The following is a 16,367-nucleotide window of genomic DNA, read 5'->3' on the forward strand; positions in this document are numbered from 1 at the left end:
CATTTTTTGCAAAACCTGAGTCGCATCCTGCTTATCATCCAGGGAATAACTATGGCTCGATATTTACACCACACCTTGTGAATAATAGTAGGGCCGGTGAAGCCGCCAAGCCAATGCTTGCTGTGAAGCCTGGAAAGGTAGAAGTTGTTGAAGCTGAAAAAGAAAAAGAATATGAAGGATTAGACACTGGCGTCGCCATTGAGGAAGTGAAAGGTAGAAAATTTAAGGTTGATCTATACTACGACAAACCAGCCGACCCTAGTAACTATCAAGAGACTATGTTTAAAAGGATCGCAAGTATACATGTCACGGAGCCTCTTCCCGGAGATATATTGGTCTTTCTAGTCGGTCAAGAAGAGATTGAATATATGCAAACAAGGCTTGAGGCACTTGGCGAATCACTGAGCAAAGAAGTACCAAAAATCAAGGTCATTCCTTTATATGGTGCTCTTCCACCAGATGCTCAACAATTAGCATTCGATCCAGTTAAGGAGCCTAGAACAAGGAAAATTGTACTAGCTACCAATATTGCAGAAACATCGGTCACAGTTCCTGGTGTGCGTTATGTCGTTGATAGCGGTAAAGCCAAGGTTAAGAAATACCGCACAAAGTTGGGAATGGAATCTTTGCTCGTCGTACCAATCTCTAAACAGTCTGCCCTGCAGAGAATGGGTCGTGCTGGTCGCGAGGCACCTGGTAAATGTTGGAGAGCATACAGCAAGGACGAATATGAATCTTGGCTTCAAGATGAAATCCCTGAAATTCTTCGTTGCGATGTGCTCGAGGCAGTTCTTAAGATGAAAGCTCGCGGAGTTCAAGATGTTATTAACTTTCCGCTCATGGATGCTCCGGATGTAGAAGCAATGAAACATGCTATATTCCAACTCAACGCCATGGGAGCGCTCGACGATGAAGGCAATTTAACCGTCGACGGCAAAAAAATGGCAAGTTTTCCTCTTCCTGCTGCCTACGGTCGAGCTCTCATCGCCTCCTCATCCCCTGAATTCAACTGCGTTCTCGACGCCATTGACGTTATCTCTCTTTTGACAGCCGACTCCGAAGTTTTCATCCAGCCAAAATCTCAAGAACAAGAAGAGGAAGTTAACGCCAACCGCGCCGATATTGTTCGTCGAGAGGGCGATCTCCTCACTTATTTAACAACCATGCAACGCTACGCCTCCGAAAATACTAATCGTTTCCAATGGTGTAAATCCCGCAACGTCAGCGCACGAGCCATGAAATCTGCGATGCTGAATCGTAAACAGCTGCGTCAACTTTCGGTAACCCATGGTCTTATCGACGCACTTCCACCACCCGATCCTCAACCTTTTGAACCCGCTACCCCTGAAAGAGCCGAATGTTTGATAAAAGCATTTCTGAGGTCGTTTGGAGATAGAACGGCGACATTGGCCCCGGACGGAAGTTATGTAACGACAAAGGGGAAGAATGCGGTGGTTATACACCCGCAGAGTGTGCTCTGGGGAAAGAAAATGGAGGCGATCATGTTCTTGGAAAATGTTTTTAGTACGCGTAATTGGGCAAAGAAGGTTAGTGCTGTGCAGGCGGATTGGGTGGTAGAGGCACTAGGGGGGTGGATGTGACGGAAGGGTATGTGTGGACTCGAGCGGTGATAGATGATAAGAAGATTTGAGTGCATGGATAGATACCCAACAGACTTGAGAGGTGTAATGAGGGCCGGATATATATAGCCAATGGGTTTTATCCGATCTTTGGGATAGATACTCATGAAACCAATGCTAATCATATTTTGAACGCAATCTGGAAGTACGGAATCCTAATTCATTTTGGTCTCATTGCCATTTACTCCTTCATACTTCACACCTTTGGGTTCTGAGCACCATTCATGTCAAACGAGTCTGGCTTGCGATTGCAACTTCATATTTTTGCCTCTTTCGCTCTGTCTTCAATCTACCCTCAAGCCTTTGCGAAGTTGACCGTTAGGGCAAGGCGGGTGGGTGGAGTGAATGTGTTAAGGGTGCAGTGGAGTGTCCTGTCAGTGGATGGAATTCTGGTTGGAAATAGGAGAAAGAAGCGATTGCTATCAAAGTCGAGCCATATACACCTTGACTGCATTTCCTTTCAATAAGCGATCCTAATATTTTTCCTCCCCGGGCTACAACAACCATTGCTGATGATCGTAGGCGATAAAAGGTGTAAAATATTTCCTCACAGCAAAATTGAGCCAGTGATAAATATAATTATCAAAAGGTTCCTACTCTAAATCAAGGAGCATCCTGATTCTCCCAAATTACTCGTGGAGCATATCCAGTGCAATTTCTTGAACTGCGCTGTTCTATACATACAAATCTTAAATCGACTTGCTTGATAAAATGATGGAATGATTTAAGCGATGAAGTTCTAAAGTTGAAAAAGCCTACCCGTGTTTTTCCAATTTGGAGTATATCAATATCCAGACTAGATGCCCCTTTCAAATCTTTCCTCCAATCTCTAAGAGCTCCTTCTCACCCTTTCTCTTCTCCAACAATACCTAGAAATATGATTGTATTCCCAAGATAGGAAAAAGGGAATTGAAGAAATTCCACCGGCTTTACATCATCTGACTATCGTTTGAAAGGGACATATACTTAGAGTGTACACTTAGTGGGCACAAATAATACGATGTGCTAGCGGCGTGAGATGTTCTTGCAACGGTAGGAAAAATATTCATCATCTAATCTGTTTCCTACTGACGTATATCTTCAACCTAGCTCATGTGGATTTATAAGAGTTACATGAAGTAGATTTGAACACTTAGTCTAGCTTCCACGTTGACCCTTTTCCAAAGCTTTTACACTCTTTTTATGGGATGCTATAAACGCACTCTACAGAGAGCCCAGTCGGCCACTTAACCTCTACCAAAACTATATTTATATGATAAATTTTCAACGATCACTTTTGTAAATAATTTGATATATGATTTATAATTAAAAGATCGAGATGAATTACTTGTATTTCTTGATTTGTTTTCTTGATTTGTTTTCTAGCTTTTTTAAGTTTTCAATTATTTATAATATAAATTTTTTTAAAACTATTTTTTATTTTCATTGTGGTCGATATTGTGGGAAAGAATGAAGTAAAAATATACTCAAAAATGAACAAGAACGGATTCAAAATACAGGATCTAAGTGGCCGATGAGACTCTTCTGGCGGGATTGGTAGGATAATGGAAATCTGATGTAGAGTAGGATCTTGCCCGATAGCAAGATTATATGATCGATCGCTATACAGAGTTCTATACACCTGCTGGTAGCAATCAAGCTTGGAATCTTGTATTTTTAAGGCTTTTTAGATATGCAAGAATCAGGACTTATATCACTGCGCTTGAGTATGGCCACAACCGGAGTTTTATTGATGTTTTTGACGTTAAAATGTTCAGGCAGATATAGTGTTGCTGTACTTAGACATGATGATCGACGCGATACTGTGTATCGCAAACGACGATCTCTTCACCACCGCTTACTTCCTCAACTTATACCGGCCCCCTACACACTCCAATACCCCCTCCTCTACCTTCCCACCCAACCACTCTAGCAATTCCTCGTTGCTATACGGAAATCCCTCTGCGATCAACATTTTCAGCATCATAGCAATTTGCGGCGCTCCCATCCGACTCGAGCTATTCGTCAACATACTCTGGACAAACTGCCAATAGACCTTTGCATGTTCACCCGTGATACCCTTCTCCCCCTTTCCTCCTTCTCCTTCATCATCGTTATTATCAGCATTGGCTGTCGCCGAAGCAAGAGCATCAGAACGTGCACGCTCTGATGCGTTCAAAGTTTCGAGAACGGAATAGATTTGAGATTTTGGTGGGGACTCGTGGAGAACGAGTTTGGAGGCCCAAAATTTGAGAGCAGAAAGGATTAGAGTAGATTCCATTTGTAGTTCTGAGCTTAATTCTTCGATGCTTTTGCTCAAGCCAACTTCTTCATCTGCGTCGATGCTGCTTGTTTCACTGTGGAAACAGGAAATTACAGTGGCTTGCCAAGTCGTACATTCTTCTACCACGGTACGATCAGCCAGTTCGAGTTCGACGGTTGTATGGCCAAGCGCAGGGAGCCAAGTGAGCTTTCTAGCAGGTTTGAGGGAGGAAAAGGCCGTGGAGTAATGGGATTGAAGATTGGTAATTTGGGGAGGGAGAGTGAAGGCGGATTCTTGGAGAGGAGGCCAGAAAAGACGGGAAAGAATTTTGGTATGCAGAATTGGTTGACTTGGCGGGGGAGGTGTGGCTTCTCTTTCTGCCAGACTGAGCTCTTGAGTTTTGCGAATAGCGAGGTCAAGCCGCACGGAATCGAGAATATCTTTTAGCATTACTTCGCAACTTTGCAGTGGAGATTCTCCGAAGCGGGATTTGAGTAGTTCGAGGACTTTGATCTGAAGGAGCGTCAGAACCATTTGTTTGAGAATGGGAATCGAGTAAATACATACCTCTTTTTCGAAAGCCCCATCATTCTTCAAAAGATTTTCACTAATGATACTTTGAAATTCTTTGATAAAAACTTCTTGAGATCCGAAAAACCCAATCAATGTCCCGATAATATCGGCATTTTTAGACCTCTTATATCCTGGTCCTGCATCTACAGGATCAGGTACCCACTCCATATCATGCCAGTCTAATTCTTCATCATCAATATTTCGTCCCGACTGCTCTGAATTGTCATTCAGTAACTGGGCCAGCTCAATGAGTCTATCCCCACCAGGTTCTACGGGATTTCCTTGCGCATCTACGGTGTCCGAGAGTAGCCCTGTGATAATTATTCGGACCGTGTCTTCTCGTGAGCACAGGTAAACCTGCAATGGATATGCTACACGATCTAGAAGTACCTTCGAGTGGTCAAGCGAGTGGAATGACCATATCATCGAGATGTATGTTTGTAAGATCAGTAACGTGGAAGCTCCAGGGTGCAGCAACCTCTCTTTCAAAGTGGCTGCGAAAACTTCTGTCAAATGCAAACGTCTTTGAGGTGTTGTTATAGTTGTTCGGAGGTCGTGCAATGCTCCGTTGCTATTTGGCCAATTGACGACAATATCAAAGAGCTCATCCGTCCTGAGTGCTGCAAGACGGCCGATGCTCATTTCCTTCCATTTTTCCATGTCACTCCAGGCCACTTCAACATTGTCTATAACTTTGAAGACCAAAACCGCAAGTTTAGAATATCGATCTTCAATCCAGCCGCAAAGGTCTGTTACGCAGTTGGACGGCGATACGTGATGTGCCGTTCGTGGAAGTACAGAGTTTCTCCTATCACCATCTTCGGGAGTCATGTTTACTTGGTTGGAAGACCACAATCCCCTACAACCTCGATTGACATATTCGGTCATGGACCGATTCATGATTTCGGCGAAAATCACCTGGAAATTCTCCCGTGCTAGACCAACTTTATACAACGATTCGACGAGGTTGAGCATTTCGTTGCAAACTTCATCTGTTCTTGTACTGATAGGTGCAATACCAGAGCCTTCCCCGCCTCGTAGGCCAAGGATAGAAGAAACATAATTTTCGAGTACTGTCTTTAATGCAGTGATAAGCTGAACTGTAAGTGAATTGCTAACAATAGCATGTAGATCTCGTCGGAATTTCTCAAGCACTATTCGCGAGAGCCCTGGAGTCAAAAGTTCAACTTGTTTGAGAATGATCGACAGCCCATGCATGTACATGCGATGAGCATAATCTAATATCCTTACACTGCCAAAAACCAATGACTCGGCACCTTCAGCATTAGTGAATCCTCGCAACATCGGCAAGATTCGATGAAGAAGATGTCTACGGACTTGCTGGGTGTGCCAAACAAGAAGATCTTCCGTATGGAGGGCAAACGGCAAGCGCCTAGCAGAATCCAGGACATCCTTTAAAGCACCATCAAAGGACGGATCAGGCGGTATAGACAGGGATTCTAGAGTCTCGATAGAACTTGGATCTGGTGGTACATCTGAAAGTTGGAGACGATAAGTGACAGTATGCCAAGATCTGTCCCACTGGATTTGATCACGAACTTGGTCTACAGATTGATCCCCAATATGTCCACCAAGCTGTTGCGAGCTGGTCGTATTTGAGGAAGAAGGTCTTTTTGGTTCATTATTAAAGTTTTCTGGTCCTTCGAATGGTTGGCTTGGAGTTGTGAAGCTACCTGTTGGGCTCGCGACTGGGGTTGGTTCTGAAATCTCGGGCTTTTTGAATACTGAATCAAAAACACGCTTTCTTCTCGCAGTAAGAGTAGCCATCACGATCAAAGGGCGATCATATAGTAGAAGTTTGTTGAATTATTGCATGAGTCTCATGATTCATGTCGCTCAATTTGTCAAGTGTCAAATGGATAATGTTGTAATGATAGAATAATTATCAATACGGTTTCGTGGAAAGAGCATCCAAATACCAAAGATCACGACTTCACGTGATATGGCGACTGTCTCACCACTCACCCGTTGAGCCAAGCAACATAACCATTTGCTTCGTCTAAATTTCTATATTTTCCGGTTCAATCATCAGTTCATGGGTTAAGTGCAGCCGTACTTCAACTCATCCGGGACCATATATTTATTGCGCCGTGTCAATTCACTTGGTGACTTCATGTTAGATCGACGGCATCTATTTTACAATGTTACATTTCCAAGGCACTACAGATTCTAGATAATAATCAACTAGATTTAGGCCTTGCCAACTCCTTGTGCGCCCGAATCAGCGCTTTCCTAAGTAATAGTGACCAAATGAAAGCTGTTCTAAGCATTTTGGGGCAGTCCGTCTTTTAGAACTCCTTTGCCTTTCAACCCAACCCGAGGGTGTCTATTTAAAACTTGTAAAGGAAACGTTAAACATAGTATCATATCGACGTAATTCTCCCCGCTGGAGTTGTTCTTGGCCTTGGCCGTAAATTAATTACAGACTCCAGTTCTCGGAGCATTTTAGTATTAGCATCCGTTCGGTCTCTCATAGACTCTCTCTTGACACGATCTTCCTTCATCTTTAAAATGCGTTCTTCTCTCGTCCACTTGCTCCGCGGGCGCGGTATCGCAACTGCTTCAAATACTTCCTCTACTTCGGAACCACTCATTTCAAGGCTAGATTCAGACCTGCCCTCACCATTTAGGGCCCTCAAAGCGTCAGCCGCTGTTCCCTCTTCAACAGCAGTAAGACCTCCCAAAGACGATGCCGGTGATGTCATTCCCCACATAGAAGATACTCGTTTTTCATTTCTGTCGATATTCATCGCCAACGCAGCCTTCCCATCCTCCCACTCTTGCATTAACGCTTTGAGGTCAATACCTATTGAATCGTATTGCATCATCAAATTTGAACCAAGTTCTGATACGTCTTCTGTATCGTTCAATGATTTATCCGACTCTTCGCGCAAAACGTGCAGTTTCGCTTGTAAACCACGAATCCCAGATGACAACGTATTTAATTTGCGTAATTGTGCCCGCGCACGTTCTCGACCTGGAGTAAGGGGTAATTTTGGAGTAGTCGGAACTGGAAAACCTATAGCATATTAGATGCGAGAAGCTTTGATGGATCTATTACGACCTACTTTCTTCTTCGCTTAGTATACGACGTAATTTATCCTCGGCCTCGGATGTAACTGAGCAAAGGGTATGTAATTCGTCAACGGCAAGACCCCATCGATGGAAATCCGGTTTACCGCCATGGGCATCGAATGCGAGTAGACAGCAGAGGAAAATCTTTCGGATGGTGTGAAATCTCGCAGCAAATATCTTCAATACCCTGACAGAGTCCTCGTCCTCAAATTCGCCTGCTGTATAGCCTAAGATAGCTTCGGAGTAATCCAGATCACTTATGTCGTATACGTCATAGTATTTATCCAGATCCATTTCTTCCGCCAAGGGCTTCAATATGTTGCATGCTTGAACATAGCGAGGTATAATGTTGGCGAAGGAAATTCGAAGGATCTTCCGGAGCCGTGTACATCTTCGCGTTTGACTTCGGTCTTCGAGGCGGCTGACGGGAGGTAAGGGCGTGCTTCTACCTAGGGCGTTAATTTTGCCAGTAATGTGGATGCTAAGGGAACCCTACAGTCTATAACCACGGGATACCAGTTCAACCTCCTGAACGAGTGTCAAAGCCGCTGCTGCAACAGCATCAAACTTCTGCGCTTTATGGACGAATTGCGATGCTCCTAAGATAGACTGCTGCCGAAGGTATTGAAGCCACTGCCTCCGCATGTATGCATATAATATAATCGCAGATCCCACTATCGCAGTAGATAGTATTGTCACACGAATTTTGCCATGTATAAAGGAGCCATTCCCGCGGGTCCAGTGTATTAACCATGTAAAAGAGAAGGCAAGTGTTGCTGTGGCTGCCGCGCCCGAAAGAGTAAAAGGACCAAGTTGTGGGGCATCGAGTGTAGGTCCGCTGGCATCTCGAGACTGGCCATGACCCGTCTGGCCAAGGAAGGAATCTGTATTGAGAAGTTGCGAAGCTACTATAACATATCGAAATCGCTCCAGAAACTTTGCATTGTCGGCTCGACCAAGTCGTGAATTGACGGCTTTCTGCGATTATTTATCAGACGATAAGGATTTGATAAGGACCAGATGACGACTCACGGAACAGGTATCATGTATTGCAGCGACGGTAGGATTGCGTGAGCGAGTGAGCTGCAAAGGTGGAGGAAGCTTATGTCGAAATTTAAGAGGTACGGTTGGTTTGCCCCGTGGAGCAAATGATGGACTCGACAAATCAGAATCCGCATCCCCCTCGTGGCTTGATGTCCATCGTGTATCCTCTCCACCTTCTCCTATGGTAACATGTCAGTAAGTCCCCACTCATGCGTCACCTGCAACACATTCATCCTCTTCCTGCATACCTTCGAGATAGGCGGCAAGCGGAGAGTCCTCGTCTATAATAGTCTCCATGGGATGCAAGTCGTTATTGATAGTTGGCGCCAAAGTCCATTCCGATTAGTGCTATCGAGATTCCAGAAGAGTAAATGAAGGAATGAGAAGAAGATGTGATGAGATTAGTGAATATAGTATAGTGACTGTAGGTAGGTAGTGATGGGGTAGAATAAATTGTCCAATTAGTATTAGTTGTAAGTTTGTTCTTGAGGAAATGAAAGTGTTTATTCGAATGAAGCAAATTGATAAGTACAGTATGTAGAACGGATAGGATAGATATGAAGAAGCGAAACCGTTACAACTCCATTGCCCAGCTATATTTAATATTAATTATTATTATCACCTCCCTTGTTCACACTTTCAAGACTACGACTGCACACCCATACTCCGTGGATGGAGAGGGCAGAGTTCCTTGTAATTGGGAAATCTTATTAAGTATGGATTAATCATTAATCACCGATGTACCGATAAGATAATCCGATTGTACGGGGAGTAAGATTAATTGCAGGCCTAGGACTTGTACCTACGGAGGAGGACTTTCGGAGGAGTTGCCTCTGACCCTCTGAGCCACTCAAGCCACACACATACACACATACAACCCAATACCCCTTGATTTGAAGCATTTCCCCACTACCGGTACTCCGCTGAATTCTTCATCACATCATGAACATGCACATGTCACTCCCATATCAACCATAAACCTGAGAGATTCAGGTCTTAATGATTAGCTCGGACTGATATTTGGACCGCCTCAGTAGTAGCGATGATTGGTGAGATCATTGTGGCTGTGAGAGTATTTACTACCTAGGTAACTATATGTGCCTGACAAGCCACAGACGAGCCACAACTGTTTTCCCCAGGAATTCCAGGCAGAATCGGCTCAATATTCATCCGCTTGGAGACTATGAAACTACGTACAGCGTTCTCGTACTTTCATTTGAAGAGCTTACCTCCGTTCTACGCACGCAAAAGGACCCATGGTCACTATCACTACCACCTATAGATTTCCAAGGCTCAGAAGGGGGTTCTCGTCTCATTTCCCTCGAATTTGAGTTGAGCCATAGAAACAATTTGTTTCAACTTCTGAGAAGGGGTGCCATAGCGTCGTTCAATACGGAAAACTCCACTATTCATCTCTGGAATGGGATCTGGTGGGTCATTGATAGTCTTCCGGATACCAAATATAGTTCTGTGTCTTACCTATAGCTAATCTGACCCAGACCTCATTTCCAGTTCGAAAGTCGAGATTGCTCTGCTCAGCTCAGCTTGTTGCATCTTATTTCTGCTGTGGTTTTACAGCTAGGTGCGTACGGAGTATGGTACCCGTACTGCCACTCTCTTATGCAAATTTGTACCTTCACCTACGTCTTTTTGTGCATACAGGATGCCAGCACCGTCGGATTCGTATGATTTGAGATGCACGACCACCAGCATAAGAGAAAGTATGTGCTATGGAAATTTATTGCTTCTGGAGAATTACATATGTCATCCGAAATCCGCTGGGAGAGAAGCTTTGGACATAAATAGTTCTAACCCTCAAAAGCTTCAGTTTTTTTTTATACAAATCCTTGATGGACATAAAATCCCAGTTTCAGGCGCTTGAGAATCTCGGAAATGGTGAAATTGCCGGTGCCGTGCTTTTTGCTCTTCAGCTATATTGACAAAACAATATCCAACCCAATGCCTTGGTTGTTAAGGAAGCCCTCATTTCTTGTTTTGAGAAGACCACTATCGGACGTGAAAAAGACCGGTGCCGACTGCATACGGTTTGTGAAACAATCCATGACGACTTCAAACTCGACGCAGAACCGATGCATTGTCACTCTGTGGCGGCGTCAAGTTGTCCCTGCTGGCGCAATGCAACGTTAATGCAGTGAGAGGCAGAGGTGACATTGTGGCTTCATGTTACACTAAAACCCCTCCAAAAATTTCAAACTTAAAAGACCTTCCAGCCCAGTCTCGGTAATGGCACGTCCAAACTTCTTCAGTCGAGGCTACTGGAAGCATTCTGCCCACCACTCTTAACATGTACAAGGCTTGCACTGTGTGCATTCGATGCAAGGTAGGTGTGTGTACATGCACGTGGGCCAGATATCGGGAGCCACTAACTTCTAATTCCTAGTCATTCCAGATCTCTGCGAGGCCGAATGGCGAGTTTCTTAGTTGCACGACTCGAAGATATAGTCTTTGTAGCTGTGACTTCTGTATGGAATAGATAATTAGTTTTTATGACTAAAAGAGGCAAAGGGAACTCCTTGGATCCATATACAGCTTATGTTGAAACGAGGACGTATCTTCGCGATACCTATGATGCAAGGTTGAAATTGAATTTCCTTGGCCTGCGAGGATTAAAGGTGCCCACCATTGCCTTAATTTTTGTCGCGATCGAAGAAATATGGCAGCAAACGACCACGCCCTGTATGTATAGTTGTCACATTCATTGCCCAATTACTATTCTTGGTAGTTGGCGCGACTTTCTTCCTCCAAAAAGTGCCCTTTTCGGAACCCGTCGTCGTAAAGTGAATTTGCTTTATGGTTTGAAAGGTGAGAAAGATGTCGTGCCATCTGCTGGGGGTTGCAAAAGAAAACTTCAATCTGCATTGTACCAAGTCTCAACAGTCTCTATGCATCTATAATCATCCAGGTCTTCAAGTGAACCTTCAGGTGAACTTTATGATTGTCAAGCATCCGCAATGTCTTTCACAACTCCAATTTATCCAGGTGTCAACCTTGAAGCTAACGAGGGACCTCTATTGAAGGCAGTATCAATTGCTTTCATCTCCTTAACCGTTTACACTATTGTTATCCGCTTCCTCTCCCGCCGATACACCCAAACCACTCTCGGCCTTGATGACTTACTCATCCTCATTGCGGCAGTATGTCTTACCCTTCGAAATCTTCTCTCCCACCCCCTACCCTCCGGTACTTTTCATAAGGAATCCAGACTAAACAAGATATAGGCCCTTTCGATTGCCTGCACAGCAATAATATTAGTCGAAGTCTAGACTAACTTCTGCGGCCAGCATATTGCTAAATCAGATCTAGAACATCTGGAAGCTTATTTGGAAGGTTTATACGTATTAGCGATTATTTATTTAGTAGCTCTTAGCATGAGCAAATTATCGTTACTAGCGCTTTACTGGAGGGTTTTCGCTATCACCAGAGATAGAATCCCCATTCTCGTCGCCAGCGCGTTGAATGGGGCGTTGAATGGGGCGTGGTATGTTGCTGCTGTGAGCTAATCCCTTTTCGTTTTGTTATGGCATTTGAAGTTTCCATGTTTGTCGAAAGATCCCTTCATGTCATACCGCGCCATATCAGTCACATTATCAGATGAGGCTTCGTCACCCCTGGGAGGGTAAAAACTAATACTTTCTCCCCTCTTAGCTCATTGTGGGAATTTTTCTGTGCCACCCGATTCCAGCTTTCTGGGATCTCACCGTTACTGCAAAATGCATCGATTACTCAATCTTCTCTACCTCTAACGAAACATTCACCATTGTCTTTGATATTATGCTTCTGTCCATTCCGGTCTGGTTCATTGCCCAAATCAAGAGGATGATAGGGGAGAGAATCAGTGGTATTAGTACTTTCCTATTAGGGCTTGTGTAAGCGTTTCTTGCATGTTGCGTTGTCTCCTAGCAGGCTAATACTGAGGAAATAGCGTTACGGTAGTTGCTACTGCTCAACTCTGGCGAGTGGCGATTGTGCAAAAAATGCTGCGGCTCAATCCCACTTGTAAGTTATTCTTTCTTCTCCTTCCCTTTTACTGCCTTCGAAAATGTGTACCTCGTATGATCCGGTAACTAACATCCCACAGACAACGAAACAGACGCGGGCCTCTGGGCAACAATAGAACTCAATCTCTGGATCCTCGTCGCCTCAATCCCTACTTTCTGCACGTTACTCATCAAAATCTGGAGCCATCACGCTGATAGAAAAGCTGGGAGTAGTACTAGTAGTGGCACATCATCAGACTTCTCTTTGAGTAAAACAGGGAATACGGGGACTTCCTTTCAAAAGAGACCAAGTGATATGGTTACAGAAAACGAACCTGTGATTGGATCTGGGAATGCGCAAGGATATCAAGGAAGTGAAGAAGATATTGAGAGACTTGGAAGGTGTGAAAGCGCGGAAGTCCGGGGGAGTGGTGACAGTGGATTTGAAGATGGCCTGGGTACTCGGGTCGCGGGTGTGAATCCAGACTCAGAGATGGAGGTAGAGGGATGAAGAAATGCATATGGATATGCCTGTCAAAGGTGTAGTGATGATATTGGAGGGAAAGAGAGATGGAGTAATGAAATGAAGGACTTGGCAGGAATTAGGGTGCAGAAGAAAAAGGATGTCAGAAGGAATGCCGGGATGTGGATTTAGGTCGGGCAACAAATGGCTAATGGATGGCAGACATCGGGGAGGACATTCGATTCGCATCCGAGACTAGGGGTCTGGATAGTGGTTATTCTATACGGTAATAAATGCCATGGTTTTCTATTTAGCTTTTGACTTTTAGTTAAAAAGGAATGTAAGCGTTAGTGATAAATGCTTTTCAATGCACAATTTGATCAGAAATTCGAAAGTCTCTGGATATCAAAATCTCAACCTTCGGGGGAAATATACGAACAAAGAGTTTGTCCGAAACTTTCCAATAAGATTCAATAAGCGGAGTCGAAAGATCCTAAGCCTAAGATTTTGATGATGAAGAGCTCTAATGTAAACATTACTATAGATAATATGCATAAAACCGCATTCATCAGGCCAGTGTATACCCCACCCGACTCGTCCCCTTTGACCTCGCAACTTTTTTCACGCTTGTCTTTCCACAATGCTTCGTACTATCCACATGCGTCCCACCGCAAGGATAAGTTTCCGCCCCCACAATCTTCACCACGCGGAACTTTTCCTCCTTCGTCATTCCCATGGCTACTCGGTCGGGTATCAATCTCTCCATTCCATTTGCAATGAAATCAGCCTCATCCCACCAGTCAATCTCAACAGGCATATCCGCCTCGATATACTCGTCGAGTTTCTGTTGGATGGGTGTTTTCCATGTACTTTCTATGAGGCCGGCAAATTCACAAGCGGCAGATGAGGGGAAGTGAGAAGCTTTTGTTTCATCAAAGTTAGGAACGGAGGAGGAGACGAGGTGACGGACCGCAGCTCCGAGGACGTGGCCAGCGGTGTGATAGCGAGAATATAGAAGGCGTTTTTCTTGGTCGATTTTCTGAGTGATTTGCTGAGAGGGGCTAAATGAGGTGGGCGCGGAAAATGTGCCGAAGTGGAGGACTTCCCCGTCGGTGATAGCACTCATGCGTACCATTTGAACGGTAAATTTTATTCCTTCCTCATTTTCCATAGTCCCTTCATCCGATGGTTGGCCGCCGCCTTGCGGATGAAAAATGGTGGATTTGGTTGTGATAGCATAGGCATCGTCCTTAGCGTCCTTGAAAAGGAGTTTGTTCTCTTCGGCAAGGGTTGTGAGAGGAGTTATGGATGTGATTATGGTTTGTATGGTAGAGAGATGTGAATCATGATGGAATGCCAAGTGTGTGCGTTCGACCATGGTTTTAAAGCAATTGAAAAGTTTGAAAGATATCTAGGAAATTTGGCACAACTTGGACGAATTTGAGTCCGAGATTTGACTCACTCTGTCAATAGGAAATACTAGAGGATAATCTAGTAGATTGGATGGGTTGGTATCTGCTTGAAAGATATGGGGTCGAGATATCCTTCCCCTGGAATCGCTATGTCGAAAGGTTCTAGTAGATTTGTACACGGCTGAGAATCCGTATGTGAGGTCTGCTATATAAGACAAACATAAAATAACTAGTATTTAAAAGTTCAAAGCCAGGAATCTTCTAGAAATGTGGTCATTGAAAGCTAGCCTAAGAAGAAAGTAGTGGGAAAGCACATGATTAGCACGTGGTATGTCAAAAGATAACGATCACGCCCTTCCTGCTAATTAGTCATTGACCTTATCCCTTTACCTAACCGAACCTCACCTTTTGTCCCATATACATGAACTTCTTTAATTTTCTCAAGTCTGGCTTAAAAATCAGTCAATCCTTCAAACAAGCTGTCATATGAACGATATGCCACAAGTATACCATGATTAGTAATCGTCAATGACAGCGTACTGGAAGCATGGTCACTTGAGACCTTTGCATCTTCAACTATGCTTGAATTTTAGCAGGATTGAACTCCATATTCTTTGAAGTTTTTATGTCATTGAACACTTTCAAGGAGCTTCTAGTAATCAGCCACATATATAGTCTTCGGACCTCGGCGTAACCATCTCAACAGCCCCGGGGAAGAAAAATCAGCACCAAAATGGCCAGATCCTATCCCGTATATTGGCTAATCGTTTTTCATAGCTGAAGTTGAGATTACAGTACATATTGCTGCAGGCCATGTAAGCAAATCCCAAACTTACTTGCAGTAACGTTATATCATGTTTGTCCAAAGCCTAATCACTTTCGACGAATTCTTGAGCAGGGTTAGAGGTGTTGTGTTAATTGAGATGGTGATTTTCCGAGTGTGATGAGTGTATTACAATGACATTGCCTCTTCTGCTAGGGCTTAATGTCCGGAAGAAGACAAGTGATTAGTAGATTTGTTGCGACAACGAAAAAGATACTCTTTTGATTCTTTGGTGAGCATTAGAAGTAGTCGTGATGGTAGATCTATCCGTATTGTACACAAATCTTTTGCAGCACACAATTACGATGAGAACCTTCATGTGAGGGTGTTCGTACGTGAACTTCCAAATATACTCGTTTCCCGAGGTGGCTTGCAGATTTTGACGTTTCTTGATAGATATCTAGAGGAATTAATTAAATCCAATGATCCGTAAGGCTGAGCAATGAGTTTCTAAGTAATCTAACTGAAGCTTACTACACATCTCGAAAGCATCAACAATGAACGTGCATACAATAACACAATCTAGAGCTTACAAATCCATCTAGATGTTACAAGAATGGGGGAAATGACATAGCGCCCAAAGATCTACCTCGATCCAACCGATTGAGGAGAAGAATTGAGCTAAAGGAAAAGAAAATTGAAAACAAAATGCTGATGGATTGATGACAAACATGGAAAACATGACACTTTTGATATTCGTACTATGTTTATTATCGTTATCCTTATCCCTATAGAGCAAATAGAACATGAATTTCGAAGGCCCACTAATTGACGGCGCCGGCTAGTGTGCCGTTTTAGTTTTGTCTGTAACCATTAATAAACCCCTGTGAAAGTCATTCACTAAGCGGTTCACTAGCAATCAATCAATTTTCCGGTGCATGCATGTTCTCATCATTGCGAAAAACAGTCAACACAATAATTTCATCATGGTCCATAATCCATTTCTAGTGTGCATACCAAAAGGTTAAGATACAACGCTTTTTAGGCGCTGAAACACAGAAATGGCATGCATAGGCCTTTTCAGCATATTGATAGTTGAGCTACGAGCTTTCTATCTTGAGAGTGGCCTTTCTTAG

The 16,367-nt window shown here is 43.7% G+C and overlaps 6 protein-coding genes across 6 annotated transcripts; 3 read left to right on the forward strand and 3 right to left on the reverse strand.

Moving 5' to 3' along the window:
* Positions 1-113: 113 nt before the first annotated feature.
* On the forward strand, positions 114-1,601 carry SS1G_07544 (hypothetical protein; the record flags this gene model as incomplete). Its single annotated transcript, XM_001590870.1, has 1 exon — positions 114-1,601. The coding sequence occupies one exon, from the start codon at positions 114-116 to the stop codon at positions 1,599-1,601; it is 1,488 nt and encodes a 495-aa protein (XP_001590920.1).
* A 1,876-nt stretch (positions 1,602-3,477) lies between these two features.
* SS1G_07545 (hypothetical protein) lies at positions 3,478-6,243 on the reverse strand (the record flags this gene model as incomplete). Its single annotated transcript, XM_001590871.1, has 3 exons — positions 3,478-4,395; positions 4,450-5,550; positions 5,707-6,243. 3 exons carry the CDS (start codon positions 6,241-6,243, stop codon positions 3,478-3,480), a joined length of 2,556 nt encoding a protein of 851 aa, XP_001590921.1.
* A 596-nt stretch (positions 6,244-6,839) lies between these two features.
* SS1G_07546 (hypothetical protein) lies at positions 6,840-7,845 on the reverse strand (the record flags this gene model as incomplete). The annotated part of the gene is made up of 2 exons (XM_001590872.1): positions 6,840-7,495; positions 7,545-7,845. 2 exons carry the CDS (start codon positions 7,843-7,845, stop codon positions 6,840-6,842), a joined length of 957 nt encoding a protein of 318 aa, XP_001590922.1.
* A 349-nt stretch (positions 7,846-8,194) lies between these two features.
* Positions 8,195-10,535, forward strand: SS1G_07547 (hypothetical protein; the record flags this gene model as incomplete). The annotated part of the gene is made up of 6 exons (XM_001590873.1): positions 8,195-8,380; positions 8,591-8,790; positions 9,146-9,309; positions 9,630-9,667; positions 10,095-10,177; positions 10,424-10,535. 6 exons carry the CDS (start codon positions 8,195-8,197, stop codon positions 10,533-10,535), a joined length of 783 nt encoding a protein of 260 aa, XP_001590923.1.
* Positions 10,536-11,567: 1,032 nt separating this feature from the next.
* SS1G_07548 (predicted protein) lies at positions 11,568-13,104 on the forward strand (the record flags this gene model as incomplete). Its single annotated transcript, XM_001590874.1, has 5 exons — positions 11,568-11,750; positions 11,898-12,107; positions 12,262-12,482; positions 12,539-12,612; positions 12,707-13,104. 5 exons carry the CDS (start codon positions 11,568-11,570, stop codon positions 13,102-13,104), a joined length of 1,086 nt encoding a protein of 361 aa, XP_001590924.1.
* A 520-nt stretch (positions 13,105-13,624) lies between these two features.
* On the reverse strand, positions 13,625-14,434 carry SS1G_07549 (hypothetical protein; the record flags this gene model as incomplete). The annotated part of the gene is made up of 1 exon (XM_001590875.1): positions 13,625-14,434. One exon carries the CDS (start codon positions 14,432-14,434, stop codon positions 13,625-13,627), a length of 810 nt encoding a protein of 269 aa, XP_001590925.1.
* Positions 14,435-16,367: the final 1,933 nt, after the last annotated feature.

Source organism: Sclerotinia sclerotiorum, genomic scaffold, assembly GCF_000146945.2.
Source record: "Sclerotinia sclerotiorum 1980 UF-70 scaffold_10 genomic scaffold, whole genome shotgun sequence".
Classification (NCBI taxonomy): domain Eukaryota; kingdom Fungi; phylum Ascomycota; class Leotiomycetes; order Helotiales; family Sclerotiniaceae; genus Sclerotinia; species Sclerotinia sclerotiorum.